At 41.2% G+C, this 27,379-nt stretch overlaps 1 protein-coding gene across 13 annotated transcripts in view; it reads right to left on the bottom strand.

Moving 5' to 3' along the window:
- ZNF236 (zinc finger protein 236) overlaps positions 1-16,285 on the bottom strand; it is a 94,466-nt gene extending 78,181 nt beyond the window's left edge. For 7 of the 13 annotated variants that reach the window (XR_008575905.1, XM_054816956.1, XM_054816959.1 and 4 more), the window contains exons 1-2: positions 15,920-15,983; positions 1,139-1,281 (exon numbers count right to left, since the gene is read on the bottom strand). Coding sequence is in view for 12 of the 13 variants with exons in the window: in XM_054816956.1 (XP_054672931.1) it covers positions 1,139-1,281; positions 15,920-15,980 (204 nt within the window). In the remaining variant the exon portion in view is untranslated. Of the gene's footprint in view, positions 1-1,138; positions 1,282-1,834; positions 1,852-15,395; positions 15,672-15,788; positions 15,808-15,919; positions 15,984-16,049; positions 16,069-16,265 lie in introns of those variants that run through there. The other 6 variants (XM_054816964.1, XM_054816965.1, XM_054816962.1 and 3 more) reach the window with 6 other exon arrangements.
- Between the last annotated feature and the right edge of the window lie 11,094 nt (positions 16,286-27,379).

Below are 27,379 nucleotides of genomic sequence, written 5' to 3'. Positions count from 1 at the left end.
CCAGTCTTAATTATTTCCTCCTCTTTGCATCTCACTACTGAAAATGCAAACACAGTATTTCAAGAACATATGGGGACAGAGGGCAGGGGAACTAAAGAAAGCGGAGACTCAAAACTGAGACTGTCCGAGGAGACTGAAGTCAGCATGAGAGAAGAATGAGCAAGAGCGAAAATAAATTTTCTTACTTTAACTGAGATCATGAACTCTCCTTAAAGCAAAATTAATAATCGAATCAGCAGAGCAAAGAGCTTTGTTTATGCCAGGATTGACTGCTCTTGGTATCTGCACAATCAGTTTTCATTTTTTAAGAGCACCTTTACTTTACACAGGTGTGCAACAGCATGGTTTTAACAATATCAGTGTCCATTTTTATACATCAACTTTACAACGTTGAAACTTCTGTAAGTAGTTCTTTGCATACCTGAATTATCATCTCAAAGTCCTACATTTTGTAAAATCAACCTATATCTACAGCTAGTTCAAACAGTAATAAAATTATTTTTCCATCGCACGTAAAGTAGTTTTAGCCTTATGAAAGAAAAAGCAAGGAACAGAAATGAAATGCTTCAGATTACAGTTGAAACCTGTGGCAAAAGCTTCATTTAAGAAGTCAGTCCAGTCTTAATCACATATCTGTATTTTTCTCATTCTTTCCCAAATTTGATTTGTAAGCAGCTGAAGTGATGACATTAATCTACTGACTAATACATATATACTAGATTAGGTTGCTTGACATTATTGAAAACAGCTATGAGAGACTAGCAGGGCTCAGTTTATCAATATAAGCATTATTTTCTTTTTATTGCTAATGTGTAGAATCAGTTTGCAAATTCGATTAAAAGAAACCCATACACTTTCTCGTCTACCTGAATATTTTACAAATCAAAGAAAATGGCTAAAATTACAAATTACTGAACTGGAAACAACAATCTAACTAAATGGCATCAAAGTAAGGTCCTGTCTCAAAGGAAACATGAAAGAGAAACTTCATAAAACTCTGAAGTCCCCAAGTAGTAATTATAAGTGATCTAATTAAAAAAACCTAAAAATTATTTCTTCTGTTAGCTTTACTTGTCAATATATGAAAATATCAATATACACTGGTATTTTTTAAGTTTATATCTACTAAAATTCATACCTTGTCATTTTGCTCATGATCCCTCATATGGCGCTGGAACTGGGTCTCCTTTGGAAAAGACAGCAAACAGATCTCACACTTATGGAAGTTAGGTACTTGGTAGGGAAAATTACTGTTCTCTGTGTTCGGTGTCAGAACATCATCTACAAAACAAGCATTGAAACATTTGTATTAAGTCACATCTCATTTACTTATAATTTATTGTAAAAATCAGAATTCTTTGAAGCAGAAACTATTAAAACTCCTGCAAGATTTTGACTTATACAGGATTCTAACTCCACTGGATCTTAAAAATCTTGGGCATAAACATTACTGCTTCCATTGAATACACAGGATCAAAGGAATATACCCATCCCTCTAACTGCCAGTTGCTAAGGAGATAAATAGTCACCTTTTCCTAGCAATGTGAAATGAATTCTTTCTGTGCTTCATAAACACCTATCAAGTTTGCAACAAAATAAAATGCTGCCAAATACACTAGGGATGAGTAAGATGCTGTCAGGAGTTACTTTTAATAATATTACATGACATGTTTCTAAAAAAAACTTTTTAATACGACATACTCAGCAGTTCTGACTACAGACGTTTTCTGCCCTCCCCTGCTCCTTTCTTTTTCTTTTTTCTTCCTTCTTTAAGAAAAAAATAGGCAACTTTTCTTTCTTCTACTTCTGGCAATGCAAAACATTTATTAGTTACCTTTCCAGTTGTAAAGCCAAAACCAAGGTTTCAAATAGCTGAGAGGGGCAATAAACTGCAAGTCAAACTGTGTACACATGCATTCAATGGAGAAAAAGATTATTTTTCTGAGACACCTAGTCTAAGCCCATACAGTTTTCTTGTTTTTAACTCCCACAGTCACACAACTTTTCATATACAAGTTGCAAGTGGCTATATCCTCTTGCTCAAATGGCTAAAGTCAGTCCTATTAATATTTTCCTTATTATCTTAAATATTTATCCAAGTAAATGAAACATATTTTACACTTGAGAAGATACTGTATTACCAAGGAAGTTATCCTTATTTTAAAAAAACTTTAAGAAAAGCAATTGACATGAGGGGTTAAAATATGTAAGATCATTCACAGCAGTATTAATAAAACAAAAAATAAAAACCAATTGACTTGTGCTGTAGATTGATACTAAAGAGAAAAAAAACTCATAGAATTTAGTTTTTAACACTGCCACAACTCAACAAAGTGCATCAAAACCAGAATGCAACAGGATACAAAAAAAATGGAACATTGATATTATTATCTAGACACACAAGGCTTGATGCTGCCCTTTAACAAAGCCAGTACTTCTCACCATGTGTATAACAATTAAACATAGAAGTAACAACACAACTAGAAGCTTACAGCATCCTGTTTACATTTCCTCAGAGGAAACCAAAGATTAGGATTCATATACTATTTCTGCTCAATACTGCACCTACTTCAAAGTCCTATCTCTTTCAATACACCATTTACAAGGAAAAAAAAAAATCAGTACCTTACATGCTGACCACCTTTTTTTCATGCTAAAATTCTCATAAACAAACTCAAAAAGCTTGTAGTTGAGGAAGCTCTAGGAAACATTTCAGCACAAGATATTTTGGGCAAGAAATCAAAACTAAAAACAACATCCTGGGGACTTATATTTCCAATTTCTGGACTAAGTTGTCCAATTAGAATCATAGAACAGTTTGGGTTGGAAGGGATCTCAAAGATCATCTAGTTCCAACCCCCCTGCCGCGGGCAGGGACACCCTCCACTAGACCACGCTGCCCAAAGCCCCATCCAACCTGGCCTTGAACACTGCCAGGGATGGGGCAGCCACAGCTTCTCTGAGCAACCTGTTCCAGTGCCTCACCACCCTCACAGTGAAGAATTTCTTTCTAACATCTAATCTAAATCTACCCTCTTTCAGTTTAAAGCCATTACCCCTTGTCCTATCACTCCATGCCCTTGTAAACAGTCCCTCACCGTCTTTCCTGTAGGCCCCTTGGGGTACTGGAAGGCTGCTATAAGGTCTCCCTGGAGCCTTCTCTTCTCCAGGCTGAACAATCCCAACTCTCTCAGCCTGTCCTCATAGGAGAGGTGCTCCAGCCCTCTCATCAGCTTCGTGGCCTCCTCTGGACTCGCTCCAACAGCTCCATGTCTCTCCTGTAGTGGGGACCCCAGAGCTGGACGCAGTACTCCAGGTGGGGTCTCACAAGAGCGGAGTAGAGGGGCAGGATCACCTCCCTCGACCTGCTGGTCACACCTCTTTTGATGCAGCCCAGGACACGGTTGGCTTTCTGGGCTGCAAGTGCACACTGCCGGCTCATGTTGAGCTTCTCATCCACCAGCACCCCCAAGTCCTTCTCCTCATGGCTGCTCTCAATCCATTCTCCATCCAGTCTGTTGCTGTGATTGGGATTGCCCTGACCCATATGCAGGACCTTGCACTTGGCCTTGTTGAACTTCATGAGTTCGCACAGGCCCTACTCTCCAGCCTGTCAAGGTCCCTCTGGACAGCACCGTTGCCCTCCAACGTGTCGACCACATCACACAGCTTGGTGTCATCAGCAAACTTGCTGAGGGTGCATTCGGTCCCACTGTCCATGTCACTGACAAAGATGTTAAACAGTGCCGGTCCCAGTACTGACCCCTGAAGGACGCCACTTGTCACTGGTCTCCCCTTGGACATTGAGTCATTGACAACAACTCTCTGAGTGTGACCATCAAGCCAATTCCTTATCTACCAAGTCATCCATCTGTCAAATCTATGCCTCTCCAATTTAGAGACAAGGATGTCATGCAGGAGAGTGTCAAATGCTTTGCACAAGTCCAGGCAGATGATGTCAGTTGCTCTTCCAACAAACACTGTAACCCCATCATAAAAGGCCACCAAGTTTGTCAGGCACAATTTGCCCTTAGTGAAGTCATGTTGGCTGTCACCAATCACCTCCTTATTTTCCATGTGCCTGAGCATAGTTTCCAGGAAGATCTGCTTCATGATCTTGCCAGGCACGGAGGTAGGACTGACCAGCCTGTAGTTCCCTGGGTCTTCCTTTTTCCCTTTTTAAAAATGGGGGTTATGTTTTCCCTTTTCCAGTCAGTGGGAACTTCGCCGGACTGCCATGACTTCTCAAATATGATGGAGAGTGGCCTGGCCACTTCATCCACCAGCTCCCTCAAGACCTGCAGATGCATCTCATCGGGTCCAATGGACTTGTGCACCTTCAGGTTCCTTAGATGGTCTTGATTCTGATCATCTCCTACAGTGGGCGGTTCTTCATTCTCCCAGTCCCTGCCTTTGCCTTCTGAGGCTTGGGCAGTGTGGCTACAACACTTGCCCGTAAAGACTGAGGCAAAAAATTCGTTGAGTACCTCAGCCTTCTCTATATCCTGGGTAACCCAGAGGGGGCCCACATTTTCTGCTGTCCTCCTTTTATCACTGACGTACCTATAGAAGCTTTTCTTGTTGCCCTTGATCTCCCTGGCCAGATTTAACTCTATCAGGGCTTTAGCTTTCCTAACCTGATCCCTGGCTGCTCAGACAATTTCTTTGTATTCCTTCCAGGCTACGGGCCCTTGCTTCCATCCTCTGTAGGCTTCCTTTTTGTGTTTTTGTTTTTCCCACAGCTTTTTGCAGACAAGCTTGATATTATTCCCCTCGCCCTTCAAGCCTAGTTTAAAGCACTGTCAATTAGCCCCGCAAGCTCCTGGGCAAAGACCCTCTTTCACCTTTGAGAAAGGTGAATCCCATCTCATGCCAGCAAGCCTGGTGCTGTGTAGACCATCCTATTATTGAAAAATCCAAAATTGTGGCAGTGACACCAGCCACAGAGCCATGTATTGATAGACCGGGTCCATCTGTTTCCCCCAATGTCACTGCCTGCAACTGGAAGGAGAGAGGAAAAAACCACCTGTGCACCACATTCCCTCAGCAACTGTCCCAAGGCCCTGAAGTCTCTTTTGATCGCTCTTGGATTATGCATTGCAGCTTCATCACCACTCACATGTGAGAGTGGGTAATAGTCCGAGGGCCATACCAGCCTATGAAATTTCCTAGTCATGTCCTTAACCCAGGCCCTAGGGAGGCAGCAGACTTCCCTAAGAGGGTCTGTCCGGCATATTGGATCCTTTGCACCCCTCAGAAGGGAGTTGCCTACAACTATAACCCGCCTTTTCTTCCTTGTGGAGGTGGTCGTGATACGGGGTGTGGACCTTCCTGACCTTGGCGACACCTGTGGTGTAGATGGACCATCATCCATGTCCTCCTTTGACTGGCCTTCCACAGCCAAAGCCTCATACCCGTTGTACAGAGGCACCTGGGAGGGCAAGATGGGCAAGAAGGAGGTTTGCCTGCCACCCTGAGCGTGAACTTGCCTCCATTAACTCCTTTCCTTTAAGCTGCTGCCTTCATCCTGGCAGGGGAAGGATACAGGGTCCCCTTGATCTTGGGTTTTGTCTGGTGGCTGTCCCTGTTTCTGTTTCAGGCAGGGCAGAGCGTGGCTCCACCAGTCTATCTCTTTCTCAGCCTCCCTGATGTTCCCTTAACCTTTCTTCTTCCTCTCGTAGCGCTGCCACCAGGCTGAGCAGATCATCCACCTGGTCACACCTCACACAGCCATTCTCCCTACTGCCACATGCTCCCAGTTACAGCCTCTGGCACTCCCTGCAGCCTGAGAGCTGGGTGGCTGCATATTTTGCAAAGTTTAGTTATGCATCTTTCTGTTAGAGAGACACACTTTGGCTTAACTATCACAAATCTTAAACCTACTGCATCCTTTAAAGACCTCTCAACTGTAAATTCATAGTATAAGCAAACCCTATCAGTAACAGGTATCCTTTCCATCCCTGAAATGGTTACAATTCTTCAAAAGCTGAAAAGCACAGCTTTAATTACAAGACACTGTCCTTTAAGCATTCTACCTGAGTAGAATAAAGGGAACAAAATCAGTTCTTGTAAATATTGGCATGCCAAGAAAGAGGTGAAAGAAAAATCTACTCCACCACTTGGACTATATGAAAACGTAATGCAAGGAGCTTTCCTTCCCCCTAGAAAAAGGAGTAATTGTTCAACCCCTTGAAGCCCTGACCTCTCACTTTAAACTGGCAACTGAAAAATGATCCAATCCATGACTTTAGAAAAGCCTCACCATAAACCAAAGAGATTATTATCTTTAAACATTCACTCTCCAGATCAAAGCCACCAGACAACATACAAAAACAATGCCTCAGCAATTGAAGTAGTGAAAGTGTAACTTTGAAATAATCAAAGGTGCTAATTTCTCTGCAATTTGAAACACACAAAAAACCAACATGCTCACTACCATCTGAATAATATTACCGAATGACTTACCTTTTAGGTCAATAACATTTCTATATATTATTTTTATTAAAATGTACGTCGTATCTGTATCAACAGCAATTTTATGTTAATGAAAAATTAAATGTCCTTGTGATATTTCAACAGAATTTGTAACTGTAAGCATATGAAATCATACCAACTTATGCAGAGATATACAGAAAGATGGTATTTCAGCTTTTCTTTAAAAAGAAGGAAATTATCTCCGCTACAATAAACAGAAAGGGGTAACAAAAGCATCATCTTAAAATATTTCATAGGAAAGAACAGAGAAACAGCCTAAGCTTTGGCAAATGAGGAGTTGAGCACATCACACCCTGCATCAAAGCGTCAGGAGTTTCTCAAGACTAGTTCATGGTGATTATAAACCCTGAGCTACCTGCAAGCCTTTCCACCTTCCCAATGGCCCTCAGACCCCAAGGAAGAAGAAACAGAAGGCACACGTTTAGAAAATTCATTGCTTATGTCTGTAACATCTTAAGCATTGCTCTTTCAAAGAAAACCTTTGTAACTCTTTGCAAAGCCAATTCTTACATTTGTTTGGTCCTATCTTTCATATTGCTAAAGAGCAAAAGAAGGAGGTTTGGGAGTCAGGATTGGACCCTAGAATCAGCAACCGGACTGTACAGTCCAGCTTGAAGAAGGCTGCTTGGCAGAGGACTCTTACTGCAGAAATGCATCTAAAGGCCTTTAAAGATAAGGCACAGCAAATCAATTTAGGTTAGATTCCAGAAATCTTCAAAGGCTCATCTACTGGATCAGGCAGAAGACTGCTCTAAGTAGTTACAGCTGGTATGAATAGAAAAAGAGTTCAGTTTGGATTTAGAAGAACTCTGAAAGTTCAGTTGTTTCCCTTTCACTCAAAGGGCAGGATTGCGATCTAACACAGATTAACACATAAATTAATTTATTCATTAACACTATGACTTAAGGGAAAGATGAGACCATGATAATCTTTTTTTCACTTATATTCTCACTAAAATACAACTTGGACCTCTATTACCAGCCAAATACCGGGTGATTCTGAGAGTTGTACAGCTCCCTTTCATTAAAGATGCAGGAAGTGACTTTCTATTTTACTCTTCCAGTACTAATAAGGAGAGTATTCAGAATAATATCCATACTGAAATCAAGCAATTGGATAACATCAAGGACAAAACTGTTATGTTGTGTTTAGAACTGCAAAACCGAAAACCAGAAAAGATATTGTCAATTAAAAAAGTAACAAGCAAGTAAGCTATATTTTAACTTTTCAGGCAGGTGTCACAGACTCATAAAGTATGACTTGTGTCTCTCTTCATTTCAACGTATAAATGCAGTAACAGTTTGACAGTTTTTTGTTAGAATTATTAATAACCAGATGAAGACATTATTTACACTGATACCTCTATATCATAGCAAGTCAAGGTAATAACCTACATTGCCATATTTCAGGGAAATGAGCATTAAAACCCTGTTGTGCAATCAGATTTCCTTATATCAGAGAAAAAATGCTTTTAGGCACATCGGCTTGGATCATGAAACAAGCCAAAACACTGCAAAATACTGAACCTATCTTAAAGGCCAATGTTTTTGAATACCCCAAACATGCAGATGATGCTAATTCAAGAAGTTGGCAGTGGGGTATGGATCCTGTACTTTTAAATGCACTGAGAAATTTGTTAATTTAAAAAAAAAAAACCAAACCCAAAACAAACCACCAACTCTAAACATTCCCTGTGTACCAAAGGGAAACAAAATAAAAATACTGACATATGTGACATATTGTTTGATGGTCACAATTCATCATTTATTAGATTAGCAACCCTATCATAAACAGTTAATATGGTGCCTATGCTCTCAGAAAAATATAAATTTTGGGTACACAGATTAAGCAATCTCTTTATTGTCAGATATACTCTGTCCAGATGAAAACACGTCTGCTGCCTGTTAACGAACTAACAGAATGCCATTCAAGTCAACAACACAGAATTAAAGGTTTGAGGTTTTAGTTGAGAAGACATTAACTGATTAAGCATATAATGTCAACAAAATCACATGAAAAACTGGCATGCTTTTACTAGAGAGAAGCTACTTATTGACATCCATAAACAAATACACACAGAGAGAAAACAAAAGGAATATCAGAGTAACAAATACCCTGAAAAATAAGTGATTCTTTCAGGTCTGCACACTACAATAAATGGTAAACCTCACTGAACAGCTGCGCCACTGCCATTTATTAACATTAACTGCATGGAAACAGTGCAAAAGCTACTGTCATTTTCTATTTTTTTGCAATTTGCATGTTTGTCTAGTTGCAACATAAATCAACCCTACTCCATCACAGCTTGAGAGACACAATCAAGTATCAATACAATTAAACTAAATAGGGAGCACTTAGCTGATTATGCACTGTCAAATATACATTTTGTCTGTATTCTTACAGTTTGTCCAAAGTGCCCAAAAATACCAAAATCCGATCTGCAAAGTGCCTATCAATGATAATAAATTTTCAGTTTAAAGATGGACTTATTTAAATACTCTTAATATTGCAACCTTCAAGTTCTTTTCAAATTAATTGTCCTTCACAGGGCAGCAGCAATCAACTCAGCTACAGATTTCTGTGATACAGCCTTCATGAAAACTTGACCTCAGGAGTTGAGTCAGCAAGCAGGTGCTCTCTGCTATAAGCCACCGATGACAACTCAATGTGGAAGGAGGAAGACAGAATTAGAGCACTCCCAACCATTCCTCCCTTATGTAAGCAGCACTATGCCTCATGGCAGCCTGCAATCCTCTCTGCAAGGCGCAGATGGGCTCATTCAGCTGTAAACGCTGCACAGCCTTATTAGATCTCTAATAGCCTGCTCGCATCCGACTGAGAGGACACTGAATAAAACACTCAAGCTTGCGGAATTCATGGATGAAAACTTGTCACTGAGGTTAAATGGCAGCTGGCAAGTTTAGGGACAAAAGGGTCTGGCCCTATCAAAACCTATTTACTAATTTATGAGTGGAAAGAAAGTGGTAGGACAAGAGAACAAAACAGGGATGGCGATATTGATGTTTCCTCCTACTACGCTTGAAGTCATAGAACACAAATGATAATGAATCATTAAACTATTTTGCTTAGTTCTGCAATCATAAGAGAATCAGGTTAGTTTAAACCTAGCTCAGCACTCTTAAACAAAACCAGTAAACAGTCATTCCTCATGACTTCTAATGGGAAGAGCAGGGGAGACTTAACTCTCTAGTCCATGTATCAGACCAAAATCAGAAATCAACTAAGATTTGCTCCTATCAGACAAGGTAGTTTTACTATCATTTGGTCAATAATCAATCTGGAATTTAAAGCAGTACCAGTCCAGACACTAAGCTGCCAGGAGCACGCTGCTGAGATGGATGTCCAGGTGCCAGTTGCTCAGCATTTGGCAACTCAAAGCAGCTGGACTCCTTTCTGGACCACAGATGACTCCAGAAGTTTCACAGCCACACTGATGCACTGCAGGCAGCAGAGAAGCCTGACAGGATGCGGAACGAAGAGCTCCATTGTAGCTGGCTAGATGCTGATTGTACCGGATCTGGCTGGGATGGAGTTAACTTTCTTCATAGCAGCCTGTATGGTGCTGTTTTAAATTTGTGACTAACACACCAATGTTTTAGCTATTGCAGAACAGTGCTTGTACAGCATGAAGGCCTTCTCTGTTTCTCACTCTGCCCCCACAATGAGTAGGCTGAGGGTGGGCGAGAGGTTGTAGGGGACAGCCGACGCAAATTAACTGAAGGGATATTCCATGCCATACAACATTATGCTCAGCAATACAAACTCAGAGGTAGTCCTTCCAAGGTAGTCTTTGGTCAGAGACTGACTGAGCATCGGTCTGCTTGTGGGAGGTGGTGAATATTTGCCCTTTGCATCCCTCGTTTTGGTTTATTTTTTTACTTTTTTCCTTCATTTATTAAACTGTCTTTATCACAACCCACAAGTTTTTTCTTGCTTTTGCTATTCCAACTCTCTCTCCCACCGTACTGCAGTAGTAAGTGAGGGAGTGGCTGGTGGGTGCTTGATGGCTGGCCAGGATCAACCCACCGCATATATACACACCATCCACATCATCCTAATCTACACAGATAACTGAAAATTGGCATTTCCTTAACCAACTCTGATAGCTTCATCTGACATTCAAGTAAATATTGCTATATTTATTGCTAAATATTCCAAAATAGGAGTTATACTTTTTTTGACAGCTGCACACGAATATACCAAGCTAGCATTTTTCAGCTGAGACCCAACATACCCTTCCTGCATAAACTTAGATTTTGTTACTGTAGAACACTGAGATGACCAAACAAAAGTATCACTATTAAAGCCTAAAGATTCTCTTTTCTAAGGCAAAAGTTTCAGCAGTTGTCCCTCCTGTATGTTTTAAAAAGGAATTACCTATACCTATCATATTTAAAAGACTTAGCCTACTTCACAGTAGTACCACAACCTCTCCATTCTTGCCTGCATGACATCACTCACCTATTCTTTTACTTGTCAGTCAGAGGTCACCACATAAAATGTCAGTGCACAACTACTAAAATAATCTACCAAAGTCTTCCCTGAATTTATATTAACTGCTGAGTTCAAGTGCCATTTTTCTTCAATAATACAAAATTGGAATGTAGAGCCTCAGAACTGACTTTCCCCTAATTCAATATATCCACACCCTCACTATTGCTAGAGAACTGACAGGAAGCAAACAAAACACAGCCAGCTCTGCAGAGGCAGACATTGCTTTCTCTGTGTTTCTTATATTTATGTATTTAGTATTTACCACTCTTCTTTTGTGAATTCTGTTAAAATTCATGCCCTCTGAAAGCACAAAATACTCAGTTTTAACTGCACTCATAAAGGAATTCAGTTTAAACTTGTGTAAAAGTAGCCTTTGGGTTTAAATACAGGACATACACTCTAGGCTTAAAAACTGCTTCAGTACACCCTGCAGATATTTCACTTTGCTGTTCAAAGAATTCCTCTTCTGCTATTTGAAAATGACCAGACAGCTATGAAAGTAAAAAACTGTTAATTTCACATTACTGATACTCAAAGAGCAACAAGCAGCATTGCACCAAATAGAAAGGACCTTCACCGTGGGGATGGAAAATTTAGGGCAAGACAAGACAACTGAGGGTGCAAGAACAGTATTACAGTCCTCAAAATCCTTCTCATGCACCAGAAATAACAACAGAAATAGCAAAGCGGTGACTACCAACTCATGGTAACAACTTGACATTTATTGGGACAAAATGGAAACTCGCACAAATTAGCAGGAAGAACCAACGACAAAGTCTCAAGCTTTTACCTAATTTTTTGCAGGACCTACAGAAAACCTTTGTCCACTACAGTAGCTAATAAAATAGCCATAAACACCCAAAATATTATTCTGGATCTATAACAAATGTGTCTTCAAACATTGTCTTTTCATTGGCTATCTAACTGAACAGTAAAAGCCTGGTATTTATTTCAATTACAGCTTAATAGTAACTGATCATTGCTAAATTCTAATTAAAACAAAAGATTGTGTAAGGTTTTTCAAAATAACATCCTTACAATATAAGGCCTACCATATTTTTAAAAACTTTTCTCAAAGCAAAATCATATTGCACCTTCCAAAACGCTTGTGTGTTCCAAGGCTTTTTCCTTTCAATTTTCAGGCACTTCTCCCAAGCTCCAAAAATATTGAAAATGAGCATCTTCTATTACGCTCATATCTTAAAGAATGCATAAAATATTCTCTGTGTGCTAAGTCAGTTAGTAAAACTAAAAGTAAAGGTAACAGTTGGAGGGATTATTACTAAGTATTGCTAAGATATCCAAGCTTAAATCTGAGAAATAAATGTATTCATAAAGGGGCATGAGAAAACATACACCAATACAATAGAACACAATAAGCGTTCCCCTGCATGTTTTCTTTGTGCTACCTTAGACTCCTAAGGGAACAGAGTCAACAGAACTGCCCCTCAGTGGTTCTCAAACGAATGTTGGCGACGATGCACAACAGACTACAGAGAATTCACATGGTCTAAAACTCTTGACAGGTTAAACACTGTAACGCGGGTTACTTAGAATCACAGCAGCCACATGGGAAACTCTGAGGCCACACACACAAATAATTCTTTTTTAACTTCCTTCTCAGGTTAGAGGCTATGTCACGAGAAAACCTGCGTAAATGTGTTATTAGTGTCTTAACACCAATTATATGTTAAGAGCCGCTTGTCCTTTTCTTTCTTTAAAAACATCTGCATGGAGAAGCACTTTTCCTAATGCATTCCTCTTGCTTCATATATATTCAAGGTCTCATCCTGACACTTTCAGAAAGCCAAGAGCCAAGGACCCGCCGCACCTCTGTAAAAGGATTTGCTATACAACCACTGCTAAGCAGCCAGAGCAAGAATCGAGGAGCAGCAAACCCCCAAATCACAGAAGATTAGCTCTTTTAAGCTTCTTGAGAATCACACCCTATAATTCATCCACCTCAAAGAAGAATCACAGAATGGTTGAGGTTGGAAGGGACCTCTGGAGGTCATCTTGTCCAACCCCTCTAGGATCACCTAGAGCCAGTTGCCCAAGATTGCATATAGATGTTTTTTTTAATATCTCTACGGAAGAAGGCTCCACAACTTCCTTGTGTAACCAATGCCAGTGCTCAGTTACTCTCACAGTAAAACAGTGTTTCCTTATGCTCAGACAGAACCTCCCATTTGTGCCCATCAGAGAGGTCAATCTGAACAGCCGCATTAAGTTTAAAAAAAAAAAAGGAAAAAAAGAGATAATCACAACACTACCAATGCAAAAAAAGTTTTCTCAGAATAGCAGCCATTGAGGTGAAGATATGGTTTTGACTACTGCTGCCTAGCATTATTTTTTATCTAACATATTTAATTTTCCTAGAACAAAGAACATGTTCTAGTATTTGACATTCACAGTGGTTAAAGAAGTCTAAGGAAGCTGCACAACAAAGCATTACTGATTCATCTTTATTTTCTTCCAAACAAAGCTGTATTACCATAAACATAGAGAATGCACAACTACAGAGAGCACCGCTTCTCTTGTGCGAAAGACATTACTGTACCAGTCGTAGGAATTCTGTGGGCCACACTAAAAAGGAACAAAACCTAAAAATGTACAATTTCCTCAGCAAAAGATATGAAATTTATTTTTGTAAACAGCTACTTTCTAAATAACATTCCTCCTGCTAAAAGTGAAGTCTATGGAATTCACAACCAGTTTTCAAAGTCTGTCAGCCTGAATGGGACAAACAGCCGAACGTCCTGAGAACGTCAATTCCCCAGATTCAAGCTGTTCTGCTCAGCCAGAGCTGCTTCATTCATGACTTTCTCTTAGCCACATGTAAGTGTAGGAAAAAATGTGACACCTGCCAACACTGACTTTGCTGTTTTCCCAAACTGCTGAAAACTCAAGGACCGCAGACTCCAGAATGCACAATATTTGCCTATACAGGGCAGAGTCCTTGCCATTGCAGACTGCAGAAGTCTCTGAATCCCTGTGGTAGCCCTAGACCCTGTAATTCTAACCTGCTTTTTGCAATCAAACTGCCCCTATGAAACAATTTAATTAATAAATTAGCAAATTTCTTTTTAAAAAATACACAAAAAATACAAAATATGATCAAACTCGCATTAAGTCCTGCCAGCCATACCTCTTACTATGGTCCTAGGTCTAAAAACAAGGGCCAACCACAAGCAAAAGGGACAAAGCTACTAGACACTTTTTCTGGGCAGCTTGTCCCAGTCTTGATCTTTTTCTCATTCATACACTGTGCCATTATTAGAGGAGCTTAGATGCATATGATACATGTGTTACCTTGCAAGAACTACTAGAGAATTAAACAGGCATTTTAGTTAAACTTTTAAAAAAACACCTCAGCTTCCAAAACTGGTAACAGCCAGAGCTCTTTGGGTCCTTCTTTATATACTTAGTGTCAACAGCTCCACAAAAAAATAAAATATAATAAAAACTTCTGGCAGGAACCTGTGGGCCATTTGGCTTTCCATACTGGAGAAAACATTTTACCCAACACTCACGTAGCAGTACAGCTTTTTGGGTTTTTTTTTTGCCTGTCAGCACATTTCAAATCTACAAAAAGTATTCCACAGAAGGCTCACCTATATATTCCTCTTGAATAGCCAGAGCTCATCTGCAAGCATTCAGAAAACCACACATTCTAAATATATACTGAAAATACTGATTAGTTGACTTTTCATGCCTGAAATAACCATGATATCTGAATGTTTTATGAAATCTCTCCCCATTCTATCTGGTAAAAAAAAATAAAAATTAAATCTACTGCTACATGCTTGTGCTGAAAGAGAAGTCATTGAAGAGGGTTTCAGGTCTACCTGAAACACGGTATTTTTGCAGTTTGTGGGCTTTATTCAGATATTACTTGGGGATCCCTAGTAACATCATCAGGAATGAACTACACAAAAGAGCCATAAAACTCAGTAGCTTCCAACTGGTGTCAAAAAAAACCAAGCCCATCAAACCAATCCTGCCCTGAAGTATACTCTAGTCATCAATGACGCTAAAATGCAAACAAAAATTTAAAAGGAAGAAAAAAAGCGTGACACAGACTAATGTATGTTTGCGAAAGAAAACCAGTTTTTTTATACGTATACTCACAAAGAAAACGACTACAAAGGTGTTTTTTTAAAGCCTCAAAAAAAAAGAGAAAGCCCTCCTTCTTGTAATCAGAAAGACGGGAAGAGTTGAATCTGATTTCCACTCGTTTATCATCTTTTATTCGAAGCTCTCATTAATTTGGCCCGGGGGGAGGGGAGGCAGCGCGAGGGGAAAGAGAAGAGCGGCGGAAGAACTCGGCAGCCTTCCTGTCCTGCCTGCCGCAAGCCCGCCCGGCTCTTCCCCCGGCCCTCACCAGCCAGCCCGGCGCCGGGACCTGCGGCGCAGCGTCCGCACCACGGCCGGAGGCGCGCCGGGAGGAAGAGCAAGGCAAGGCCGCTGGCCTGGGCCGAGAAACCCTTCTCCACCGGCAGCCTCGCCGCCGCCCCGCGACGAGGCGGCAAGCGGAGGCGACGGCCACGACCGCTTCCCCTTGCACCCTCTGTGGGCGAGGGGCCATTACAGCCGCCGCCGCCGCTACCCCGAGAGGGAGGCGAGAGGCTGCGGGCCGGTCGCGGGGCTTGCCGGGACAACCAGGCTGCCCTCCGCCGCGCCGTGTGGGGCGGCGGGAGCTGCCCGCTCGGTATCATTCCGCAGGGCCGGGCCAGGCTCCCTCCCCTCCCCTCCGCCCTCTCGCCTATACACTCACACAATAGACCCGGCCTCCCTCCCCCATATCCGGGGACTATATGCGGAGCCCGCGGAGGCTTTTCGCCTTCTCGCTGCTCCCGCGCTTCCACCCCCGGGCGCGGATCGCGCTCGCCCGGCCGCGCTGTTTACCTGACTCGGTGCCGGCCTTGCTAGTCTCCCTGCTGGGTTTGGGAGGCCGCCCCCTCGGCATGGCTGCCCCCTCCCTCCCCCCACCCCCCCTCCCCACCCCCCCCCAGCGCGCGCACACACACACACACACTTGGCAACGGCGGAGGAAGCGGCGGTTGGTGAAGGGGGGACGAGGGGGCGGGGCCGAAAGAGCGAACCCGGCCCTACACACGGGCCGCGAGGGACCCGGCACTGCAGGAGGCAGAGCGCCGGGCGGGGGGCTGGCGCAGGCGCAGCACACGGGCCCACCGCGGGGCGGCGGGGAACGGGGGGGAGGGAAGAGCGAGCGGGTAAGAGGCGAACTCACGGCACGGCCAAGCGGCGCAGGCGCACTGTGCGCGCTTCGCCAACGCGGGGGGCGGGGGGGGACACGGACGCACGGCAGCGTGAAAGAGGTCGCGGAGGGGCGGTGGCAGGGAGGCCTGGTTGCGCATGCGCTAGAACGGGGCGGGGGGGGGGGGGCTTCATATGCCTGCGTGCTGGCGGGGGGGGACGGGACTGGTATATCTGGGGGTAGCGGCGCCTGCGCCGGGCTGTCGGCAGCGGGCAGAGGTGGGCGCCAGCAGGATGGGAGATGTTGTGGTCTGGTGGAGCAGGGCCTGGCCTGGCCTGCGGGGCTTTCCGGCCTTCCTGGCTGTAGGAGCCGGCGTGGTAGGCCTGCGTGAGTGTCCCTCCCGCGGGAGGGCTGAGGGGTGGAAACTGGCGGGGCGGCCTCAGGCCCGGCTCGGTCAAAGCCGCAGCGGCGCCGTTCCCTGTGGGCGATCGCTCCCTGCCTCCCCCTCCGTGAGTTCTGCTTTTAGCCTAAGAGAGGTACCTGGGGCTCGGCCCGGCCCCAGGAAGGCGTTTGGCTCCGGCAGGTATCCCTGTCAGGGCTGGCGGGTTTGCTGCCGAAGCACTGCTCGGTCTGTGAGCTGCCTGAACCACCTCCTGCGTCAGGGGGTCGTCAATGATCGCTGGATCTTTTAATAGCAGGTTTTGGGTGTCGTAAGCTGTAATATTTAATTGCGCCGCCTGTAACTTGTGTGCCGTCTGGGAGGGTATCAGTCAAGATAGAGATGTTTTTATTGATGGCTTGTTCCGCGCTTTGTGGCTTTCATTGCCTCCAAAGACACTGCTGTATGTCATGTTCATAGGGCTTCAGCTTTGAAAATGAGATTTTTATTAGACCTCTCTCTTGCTAAATAAAAACTTATACAAAACACTTGCTTTTGAGTGCCTTGATTAATCTTTTTTCATTATTTCAGTAGTTTGACCTATTTAAGATTCTAGAGCTTTTTCTTACATTTTTCTTTCAGCACCTTTTAGTTTTTAAATAGTCTTTTAAAAAGGGTATATTTCTGTACAAAGGGAACTGCTATCAGAATACTGCCTACAGTGATTAAAACTACTTTTTTGTTAGTCTTTCACCCAAAGAGTGATTCAAAACCCACTTCCCACTCAACCAGGTTGCTGCTACTTAGTTGCTGTTATCATGCTAAAGTTCTCATTGCTTTCCAGGATATCTTTTTTTTAGCTTCCCTCAACCCATATGGGTGGCACCTGGCCAGTTTCTTTATTTCAAACCATATAGTGTTTCAGTAGCCTGTATTAAAACACATTTAATGTGATGTAGGCTTAGTTAAGCAAGCTGGATGACCCTGTCCTCATTACTTCTATTACTTTAATGTCACTTTCTGTAGTCTCTGCAAATAGTATTAAGCAGGTACTTCAGATCACTGACAAGAAAGTAGGGCAGGCAGGGTACTGATACCTGTAAACTATATTAGCAAAACATTATATGATAGTTTTCTCATCGTTGAATGTTAATTAACACTTTGTTAAATCATTTATCTTATTCTGTTGCAAATGTATGGAGCTATTTTTTTCACCAGTTTTAACTTAAATGCTTTTCAGATACCTAATTAAATTACATCTAAAAACTTGCCTTTAGCTACCAAATTTAATCATATCAAAAAATTAAATCAGGGTTCTGGAATGCAAGGTTTCATTTCTTCCTGAAGGCTAAGGTTGGGTAAGCAATATTTAGATTTTTTTTCTTCTGTCTGCCAGTCAAAAGTGTATTTAATTTTCTCTGCAGAAGTGCAGCATTGATAAATGCGGAAAGGAGGACTGCAGCTGCTGTGACCCTTGCCTGGGGCTCCTGTGAGCTCACTCCTTGCTACAGCCCAGCTACTACACACAGGGAAAAGGCAAAGAACAGCAGTGGCCTCTGGTGGTTATCGGCTCGTTCTGTGCTGGAAATTAAGGTTGCTGGTCGTTTCAGCAGTGAACTAAAACCTACAACGACATGAGACAGGGTGGCAGCTGTTCACAAGATTTTTCTTAGACCCTAGGGACAGGACTCAAAGAACCCCATCTGAACCAATATCTGAAAAAAAAACTTTGCATAAGCTCATTATTTTAACTACCTCTGATTTTGTTCTAACTTTATCAGGATTATCTGTGTTTTTTGTTGAGATCTTTGAGTTTTGATTCAGTTTTGAAAAGTGATGTACGCTTTACAGGAATGTAAGTGGGATCGTGTGTGCAGGCAGCTTCTGTCTGTACTGATAGTAATGAAAATTGTATCTCATTTTTCAAGTCTAATGCAAAAGCCAACTTTAATTTCTATTTTACCTTTTCAATATATTGTTCCATGTCTGTCTTTCGGTGTTCAGCAGCAGTACATACAATCGTGGTTCATTTTGTACTACAAAAGTCTGTGTGACTGTTCCAAGTTTGTGGTATGTTTGTTGTTACCTATCGGTCTTCTAATGCTTCTGCATCACCCTCTCATCCTCTACAAAACTAGCTCTGCATAAACACAAACACAGAAGGAAAAGAGTAGGAAAAGTAGGAAAGACATCAGATTTACTTCAGATCCTCGAGGAGCCTGTGGTACTGGGAGACAACACTTTATAAAAGGTATATGGAGTAGGTGTTGAAGAGCTTATGAAAATAACTTTTTATTAATAAGGAAATCTAGTGGTAAATCATATGCTTAAAATACTCTTAACTTTACAGCCCCTTTCAATCTATTGAAGCTGCTTAATCTCTGTGTAATTGCCCTTCTTTGACTACGTGATTGACATAATGTTTTTCACCTGCACTTTGCAACTCCTGGAAGAAAAGCACTGCACGCACAGCTAAAACTATTATTCTACTTCTTAGTGAATCTATTGTCTACATTTGCAGAGGTGCTGATATTTTGAAATATTTAAAATTTGTTATATTTTGTAAATAATAAAATAACAGTCTTTCTCTAAAGCCTCTGGCATTACTCTAGAGATGCTGCACAGGAAACTTAGTGGTTTCGGGGTGTGCCCTAGCATTGCCACCCACTGCCTTCTCAGGTGAGAGCCTAGCAGACCATTACTCATGCTCTGCTGTCCATGCAAAGGAAACTTGTGTCTGTTCCCTGGATGGAATCTGTAACGTAATACAGAGAGTGCTAGATGGTTGGCCTTTAATGCTTTCTTTCATGAATCTTACCTGGTATCACTAGTTTCGAGGAAGAAAAGCAGCTATAGCGTCAGCCCTTAAAATAGGCAACATTAAAAGTTATGCTTAGTTTTTATCTACAGATGAAGAATATAGTGACAGAGTAAGGTTAACACAAGGCCACAGAACAAATGGAATTCTAAGTTTTACTATTGGCTAGTAGTACTAGATGTGCTACTAAATTTTAAGGCAAACTGATGAAATCAAATGAACCATTTTAGTGAAGCTACTTACTAACTAGTGTAGTATTTACTGTTGGAGTTGTCAGACCCTTACTGTTCTAAGATACTACTTTCAGTTGCTTTTGTGTTTGCCACAGTTGAACTGGGCTAAAGTTCCCATGCCAGCTGTCTAACTTCAGTTTGAGTTTGGTTGATTTGAACAGACTTCTATTTGACAGATTATGTTTCAACCATTATTTTTTTTAAGAGGGCATCTAGTGTTGTTTGCTGCATTCACCAGTGAAACCATTAATTGAAAATTTTGACTCTAGCCTGAATTTTAAGTCAGGATAAGTCCATTACTCTCTCCAATAAAACTGCAATTTTATCATTTTTATATATGTTTAAAAAAAATTATTAGAATGTGCTCAATAGTTTTAAGGAACCAGGTCATGTAACAACTCTCTTATGTTTTCCAAGCTGGGGCAGCACAGTACTTTCCCTGAGTTAAAGCTGTAGGTGTGTAGTACTCCAGGTTGCCAAATTCCTCTGCAATTTGCTTAAAAGAGTGGCATTTAAATAAGTATAACACCTTCTGAATTCTCATGGTTTAGCTTTTGCATGTCTGAATGCTTGTGAACTAGAAACAAATGTACTTCTAATGAATGGGTTTTTCTATCATGGTTTGACTTTAGGCAATGGCATTTTAAGAAAAAAATCACAATTTTCCCAGCATGATTTGAGAGATGGAAATACCGATACACGAAAGTATTTGTGTGTTCAGCCAGAGGTGAGAGAAATAAAGGCCACCACGATATCCTCTGTACCAGTCTAGCCAGGCCTCCATGGAAAGGTGTTTCGATAGCTGTACCAGCACGTTTGCCTAGTCTAGGCACAAAACAGTAAATGCACTTGGGACTGACTTATACCTGTCGCCAAATTCAAATAACCTGCGCCAGGAAGAGCAACTTTATGCTTATTGGACATAACCTGAACTAGAACCTGCAGTAATGTGGAAATGTCAATAAAAGCAGCAGTCTTCTCTCCTTTTACTATAATAGCAAAAGCTAGGATAGACCTGGTGTATGTTTAGTATGTTTGTAATTGTTGAAATTATATGCTGTAAGAACTGCAGTATACATTTTGTATGAAGGATTTCACTAAAGAAGTAGTTTTCCAATGTTAACATATTAATTTCCAAGGAAAGATAAATGTTTTCTGCTTTGCTGGGTTGGTTTGTTGATTTATCAAAGACAGGTGCCTCCTGCTTGTTCTTGATTTGCTTTTGTGTGGCTAAGGGACTTGGGTTTCCAGCCCTGCCAGCTAGCTTGCTTCTAAAGGTGCTATTCCAGTGGAAACCAGTGTTTTGATTAAAAATTAGTACCCTGTAAAAATCTAATTTTACACTCATTAAAAAAAAAACATTTAATGATGATTGAAGAGGTAAATGAAACTACTGTTAGCCACTTTAATAATATCCCTAAAATTCTCGTTGACAGCCATAAGGCTGCATGTACAGTTCAGTATTTTGAGAGAAATTTCATTAGAATAGTGAGGTAGGATACTGTTGTACTATAGTATACTGAGATAGTACAGCTGAATTAGAGGTGAAATCTTAGTGTATTTTGAGACCAGGACCGCTAATCCAATAAGAACAACACTGAGTCTAGCAGCTTCTTTTAATACACGCCACTGAATTTAGATACCTCATGTCTGTATGACTTTCACCTGCTGTCAGCTGGGCACTCGCTCAAACTGATCATCTAAAAGATAAAAATTACATTTGTTATTGGTGTTGGAGTTCTAATTGGATAGCTATGTATCCCTCTTTCCGTCTTTCTATGCTGGGTCCTTCCCTGGGATTTAAAGGCTCATTCCGCATTTAAAACTGAGCAGAGATACCACAATTTTCTTGTGCGGCTGTCCTAAATGTGCAGTTATTACCATCACATCGATCAGCCTGACGCTCTATGACTAGTGTCTTTTCTATCGCATTTGGTGCTCCCATTTCCCTTCTCTTTATGTAATGCATGCCCTGTAGTGCAGGTACTCCACTGGCTGAACTGTGTTTTCTGTTTGTGGGTGTTACACGCCTGGAAGACGTTCCAGTCCTTCAAACACAACCTGCTATAATCTTTCAGCAGCTTTGCTGCAGGGATGCTGTGGTGTATTACCTGCTCTAGACGGTATGGGGTATTCGTTTCGGTTTGCTTTTGAATCTGTTTTAAATCATTCATCAGAAATTTACTGTAACAAGGTTCATGATTTCTTTTAGTGACATTAGTTTCTGTGTTGTTTGTACTACCTGAAATTGCAGCCTATAAGCTTTCTCTGTGTGTTTTCTTTGTGTATCCTTTTTTGGGGGGGTAATTACAGGTTTCTTGTGGTTTTATGATCATACATTGTATAGTTTTAATCTGTCTTTTTGTGGTTGCAATTTTGCTCTCTATTCTCAAGTAATAATATATAAGTCTTCATTCTACTAGGTTCACTGATGCCTTACTGTGTACTTGGCATTTAATTTCCTGTTTGTATGGTGCCTTATGTCTTATGATAGGCTGAGGTTTATGTTTTCTCTTTTATGTTGCCTTTTTTCCCCCCTTCCCTTCCTCCTTCCTCCTCTCCTCTTTCCTCACCTCTTCTCTCTCCTTTTTCCTTTTTCCTTTGTCTACAAGTTTTGGCATGATAATTTCTTCTGCTATGAGTGTATGACCCCAGACAGAAAGTCCGTCCATCATCTTATTTTTCTTCATAGTACACCATGAGCGATTTTATGTGATGTTGTATTTTGCCTGTCTTCTCTGCTCCATATTGCTTTTTGATGTTTTTTAGTGTTGGGGGGTGGGGGTGTTCCTGGGCAGACTTTTTGCTGTATTTCTGTTCTTTTCCTACATTACATGCCAAATTATCTCTGAGACTGCTGTGTTGGAGAGTTGTTGTCCATATTGCAGTTGTCTGTATCTCTTCGTAATGTTAACATCGAGCTTTTGCCTATTTTCATTCAATCTCCTGCAGCTTCATTCCTTTTCTAATTTATGAGGATTTTAATCCGGCAATTAGAGAATTGGGCTATATCTTCTATAATTCAGAAGTGTACTGGCCTGTTGCTTCCCCAGATTCTTGATTGCATTTAGTTGTTGGTTTTTTTTAAAAAAAAACAACCAAACCTTTCATGTGTTTTTGAGAGAACGTAACATCCTAGCAGGCCTCTAAAACGTGAACTTCCCTGGTCTTCTCTTGGTATATCCAGATGCTGTTGGAATATGTAGTAGTCTTTACAAGTAATGGCCAAGGTGCACCTTTTCAAATGCATTCCTCTGTCCATTTTGTTGTAAAGAATTCCCAGTTACTAAAATATTATCTTTGTGTCTACAGTGAGTTCATGATTTCACGTATATGCAAGAATAAACTTGTTTCTGACACGTGCATGTTTCAAATGTTGAAACAAAGAGTACAGGTGGAGGACTTCATTCTGCCCTCCACATATAAAGACCTCTCCTGTGAAACAGTTTCTGAAATGAGGCTTTCCATTCATAGAAATTACACTTTACGTATTTTTTTTTTCACTATGAAGACTATATTTGGAAAATTGGTCCTTTCATGTGAAAGATTTTTTTTAATAGAAAAAAAACCAGCATCCTTGTATTTGGACAACACTACTTGTATTTGTCCAAATATATTGTATTTGCTTGTATTTGGACACACTACAGAGCTCTGGTATCTAGATTCTACTTAGAATGTAGAAGCTTGACAACTGAAGTGCACAGGAATTGCTTTTCCCCCCAGAAAAAATTTCACTGGAAACAAACTTACAGACTTTAGAGGTAAACTATGCATAGGAGTTACCCTGAAATAGAAATTTAAGCTAAATACTTTGATCCTGAGGAAGAAAAAATAAAGATTTCCAGCTTAATTCAGTCAGACAGGAGATCTGCTGTAACTTAAATAGTGTAAACAGTGCTCACCTGTCCTTTATTTAGGTAGGTAGCGAAGAGATTTTTAAAATTTCACAAGCATATCTTTTCCCTATTTGTTGATGACAGTCTGTCATGCTGTATCACACAGAGAGGTATTTATTAATATAAATGAGCCCACAGTGAGAAAGCAAAAAAAGAAATGAGTATGTGTTTGCAGGGAAGGTGAGAGTAAGAAAGTAAGCAATTATACTTCCCTGAACAACAGAAATACGTTGCATTTCTCAGAAAAATCTGGTAACAGTATTTCTGTTTTAAACTTAAGCCTGACATTTTCTAAGTCAATGTATTTATCTGAATGTTCATGTTCACAATGTAGTCATTTTGGAAACTTGCGTGATAACACACAATACGATGTAATTAATTGTTTTGTGTTTTTATAGTGTTAATTCATGTGGAGGAGCATCACTGTATATAGAGTCCTTCCGGGGATGTAGCTGCACATTGTAAAATATTTCGTGGCTGTTCTCACTTAAAAATTCCCTCCCTGCCGCTCTCATTGATTTTTCCTCTCCCTACTGCTTGTCACCCTGGGCTGTGCTGACGTGATTGTCAGGACACACACACCATACTTGAAATAGATGATGGAACCAACTCCATTCTAAAGCACATCTAGTGTTGAGCTTTTGGCAAGCATGATAACACTGGTGCCAAACGCAAACACCGTATCCTCAGCCAGGTATTGAAGCTGCAAAGAACAGGGAGTTACATTTACTAGGAATTATTTGACATCCAGGATGAGGGAAGCAAGTCTAGCCCTAAGTGAAAGAAGTGGCATAGCACGCGTATCAGAAGCTTGACAGAAGAAAGATAATCCACGGAAGACTGTAACACCGAAACGAAAAAAAAAATAGTGATGAAGATGAAAGATGAAGTAGAAGTAGGCCTTCTTGGTGGTGATGTAGTGTTATATATTTTTTAAACATTAGAATCTAATTAAGAAAATCCCCACTTCATCAAGCAACCTTATGAGTCCACATGGACTGAAATTTCAAGCCTAAATAAAAAATAAATTTATCATTGGCTTTGTACAACTGCTCAGCAAAGATGACAATGCCGGTTTCAGTATCCTAAGACCATCAAAGAAGCAACCAAACAGGAAATAGAATAATTACGGGCCTCCTCAGTTACCTGCAGCAGTTGGGCAAATATGACATCAGACCATAAGACAGAGATCACAAGACCATGTGTGATGGGGTGGCTGGTTAGGGAGAGCCCAGGAGGGGCTGCAGCCTGTTAGCTGATTCAGTAGTTTTCTGGGAACAACTACACTTGGGCTCTCTCAAAAAAGGGGAACTGTGTAAAAGAGGCACATTATTTAAAAAGGCCAGCAAAGGGAATTATTCAACCCTCTTAGTCCACCTGGAAATTACTTAGCTCACCACATTGGAAGCACGGGGCCAACACACCCTGCTTATGAAGAAAAGTGTGAGAAAAGGTGGAAGAAAACTAACATAGCTGAGCAGCAAGTGACAAGCATCATAAACGCAAGGAGACATTCTTCAAAAAACTGATGTCTATATTAAAAAAATAGAAAGGATCATAAGTTCTGGCAGATAACCTGTAAAAGCACAATAAGACAAGCCAGAAAAGTTTTGAGGAGCATCAAGCAGAAGAATGCACAAGTAACAAAATCTTTCTTCAAATATAACAAAAGCAGGAAGCATGCCAGAGTTTGAAGGGCCAGGATGATAACTGTGGTATGAAGAGAGAACTCAGAGGAGGGTTAGGCCATTGCAGAGGAGCAAAATGAATTATTTGCATCAGTGCTCGCTGCACAAGAAACAAAGCAGGTTCTGATCTAAAGTCATAGAATCATAGAACGGTTTGGGTTGGAAGGGACCTCAAAGATCATCCAGTTCCAACCTCCCTGCTGCTGGCAGGGACACCCTCCACTAGACCACATTGCCCAAAGCCCCATCCAACCTGGTCTTAAACACTTCCAGGGATGGGGCCTCCACAACCTCTCTGGGCAACCTGTTCCAGTGCCTCACCACTCTCACAATGAAGAATTTCTTTCTAACATCTAATCTAAATCGACCCTCCTTCAGCTTAAACCCATTACCCCTTGTCCTATCACTACACTCCCTGATGAACAGCCCCTCGCCATCTTTCCTGTAGGCCCCTTCAGGTATTGGAAGGCCACAATTAGATCTCCCCGGAGCCTTCTCTTCTCCAGGTTGAACATCTTTGTGAGAGACCCCTCAGAGGACCTACATGGAGAGGAAGTGACTGCAGAAGACAACATATGGAGCAAGGAGAGAACACAAACAGCAGCAAATCACCAGGACAAGGTGGCATTCACGAGACAGTTCAAAAGGAATTCAAGTCTAAAATAGTTGAATGGCTCCTCAAACTTCTTGCGCAAAGCTGCCTGGGCACCCAAGGACCGAGGATAGTTGAAAATCTGAAGGCAATTTAAAAAAAAAACAAAAAGTTTTGAGAAGAGACCTGGGGGATTACAAAGCTTTTAAGCATGTCACCTGTACTGTGCAGATTAGCAGGAAATGTAAGAACAGAGTTACTGAATGTCTTGATAAAATGATCTGTGTGAGAAAAGCCATGTTGGCTTTCGTGAAGACGTATCAATAGTTATGTGGATAACTGTAATGTGGTTGACATAACTTGTTTTTTCCAAAAGGCTTTTGAGAACTGTCTTATTAGAGGCTTTTAGGGAAACTTAGCACCATGTCATGAGAAGGAAGATCCTTGTACAGTTAAATGGCTAGAAGACAGGAATAAATGGTCAGTTTTTACAGTGGAAGGCAGTGGGAGATGAGGTTCCATAAGATCTATGCTAGGCCCTTTGCTGTTCAACATGCTCATAAATGACTTTTAAAAGCATGTTAGTGGTGAGGTAGTTCATTTTGATGATATTAATTTATTCAAGGTAGTAAAACTCAGTGACTGAGCAATAAAATGACAGCTGAAATTCAGTGTAGATAAAAGTACAGTGATGTACGTAAGGGAAAGAAATCCTTATTTCACTTACATGAGCTCTGAGCTGACTGGAGTGAGAGTTGAGAGTTATGATATATAGTCGCACAGAAACATCACTCAGTGCTCAGTAGTGATCCAAAGAGTAAATCAAATATTAGGAGCCATTAGGAGAAGAATGAAGAACAAAAGAGAGAATGTCACTCTGCCATTATGTAAATCTGTGGTTTCACCGTATCTGTAGTATGTTGTGCAGTTCTGGCCTTGTCCTTCCCTACTGCCTCAAAAAAATACAAGAGGCTGGAGAAGGTTTAGTCAAGGTCAGCAAGGATGATCAGAGATATAGAATAACTTCCATATGAGAAATGACTTAAGCTACAACTGTTTAGGCTGAAAGAAGATGTTTTCAATGACAAGGGGCAAGCTACAGAAAAAGGAACGAGGAAGAAACGAAATTATTATTAGAGGCAACAAATAATAATCATCATTATAATAATAATTTAAAAAAAAGAGTTGAAGGGAAAGTCAAAAGATAAAAACCAGGAAACAAAGATACTAAGATACTAAGCAGAATACCTCTTAACAGTACCTGTTGGTCCCTGATGGCATTCAAAGACTTGGTGAGTGCTGCCCAGCAGTTCTGTGCACGTCTGTTGCAAGACATATGACCACAACTGAACACAAAATACTGGACTGAATAATTTTTTTTTAACCAAATACAATTATTTTGATACTTGTTTACATTTGCAATTTTTCAGCTGCTGTATGCTTTTTCTCTCTTGCAACTATTTTGTTGAAATGCAAATTATATCTTTTAATTTATTTCAGAGTCCAACTCCCCATAAAACTTTTGGATTACCTTCTGGGAC

The sequence above is a fragment of the Grus americana genome, chromosome 2 (genome assembly GCF_028858705.1).
Source record: "Grus americana isolate bGruAme1 chromosome 2, bGruAme1.mat, whole genome shotgun sequence".
Classification (NCBI taxonomy): Eukaryota; Metazoa; Chordata; class Aves; order Gruiformes; family Gruidae; genus Grus; species Grus americana.
The sequence above is the reverse complement of the archived record's forward strand: the minus strand, read 5'-3'. Positions and strand labels throughout refer to the sequence as shown.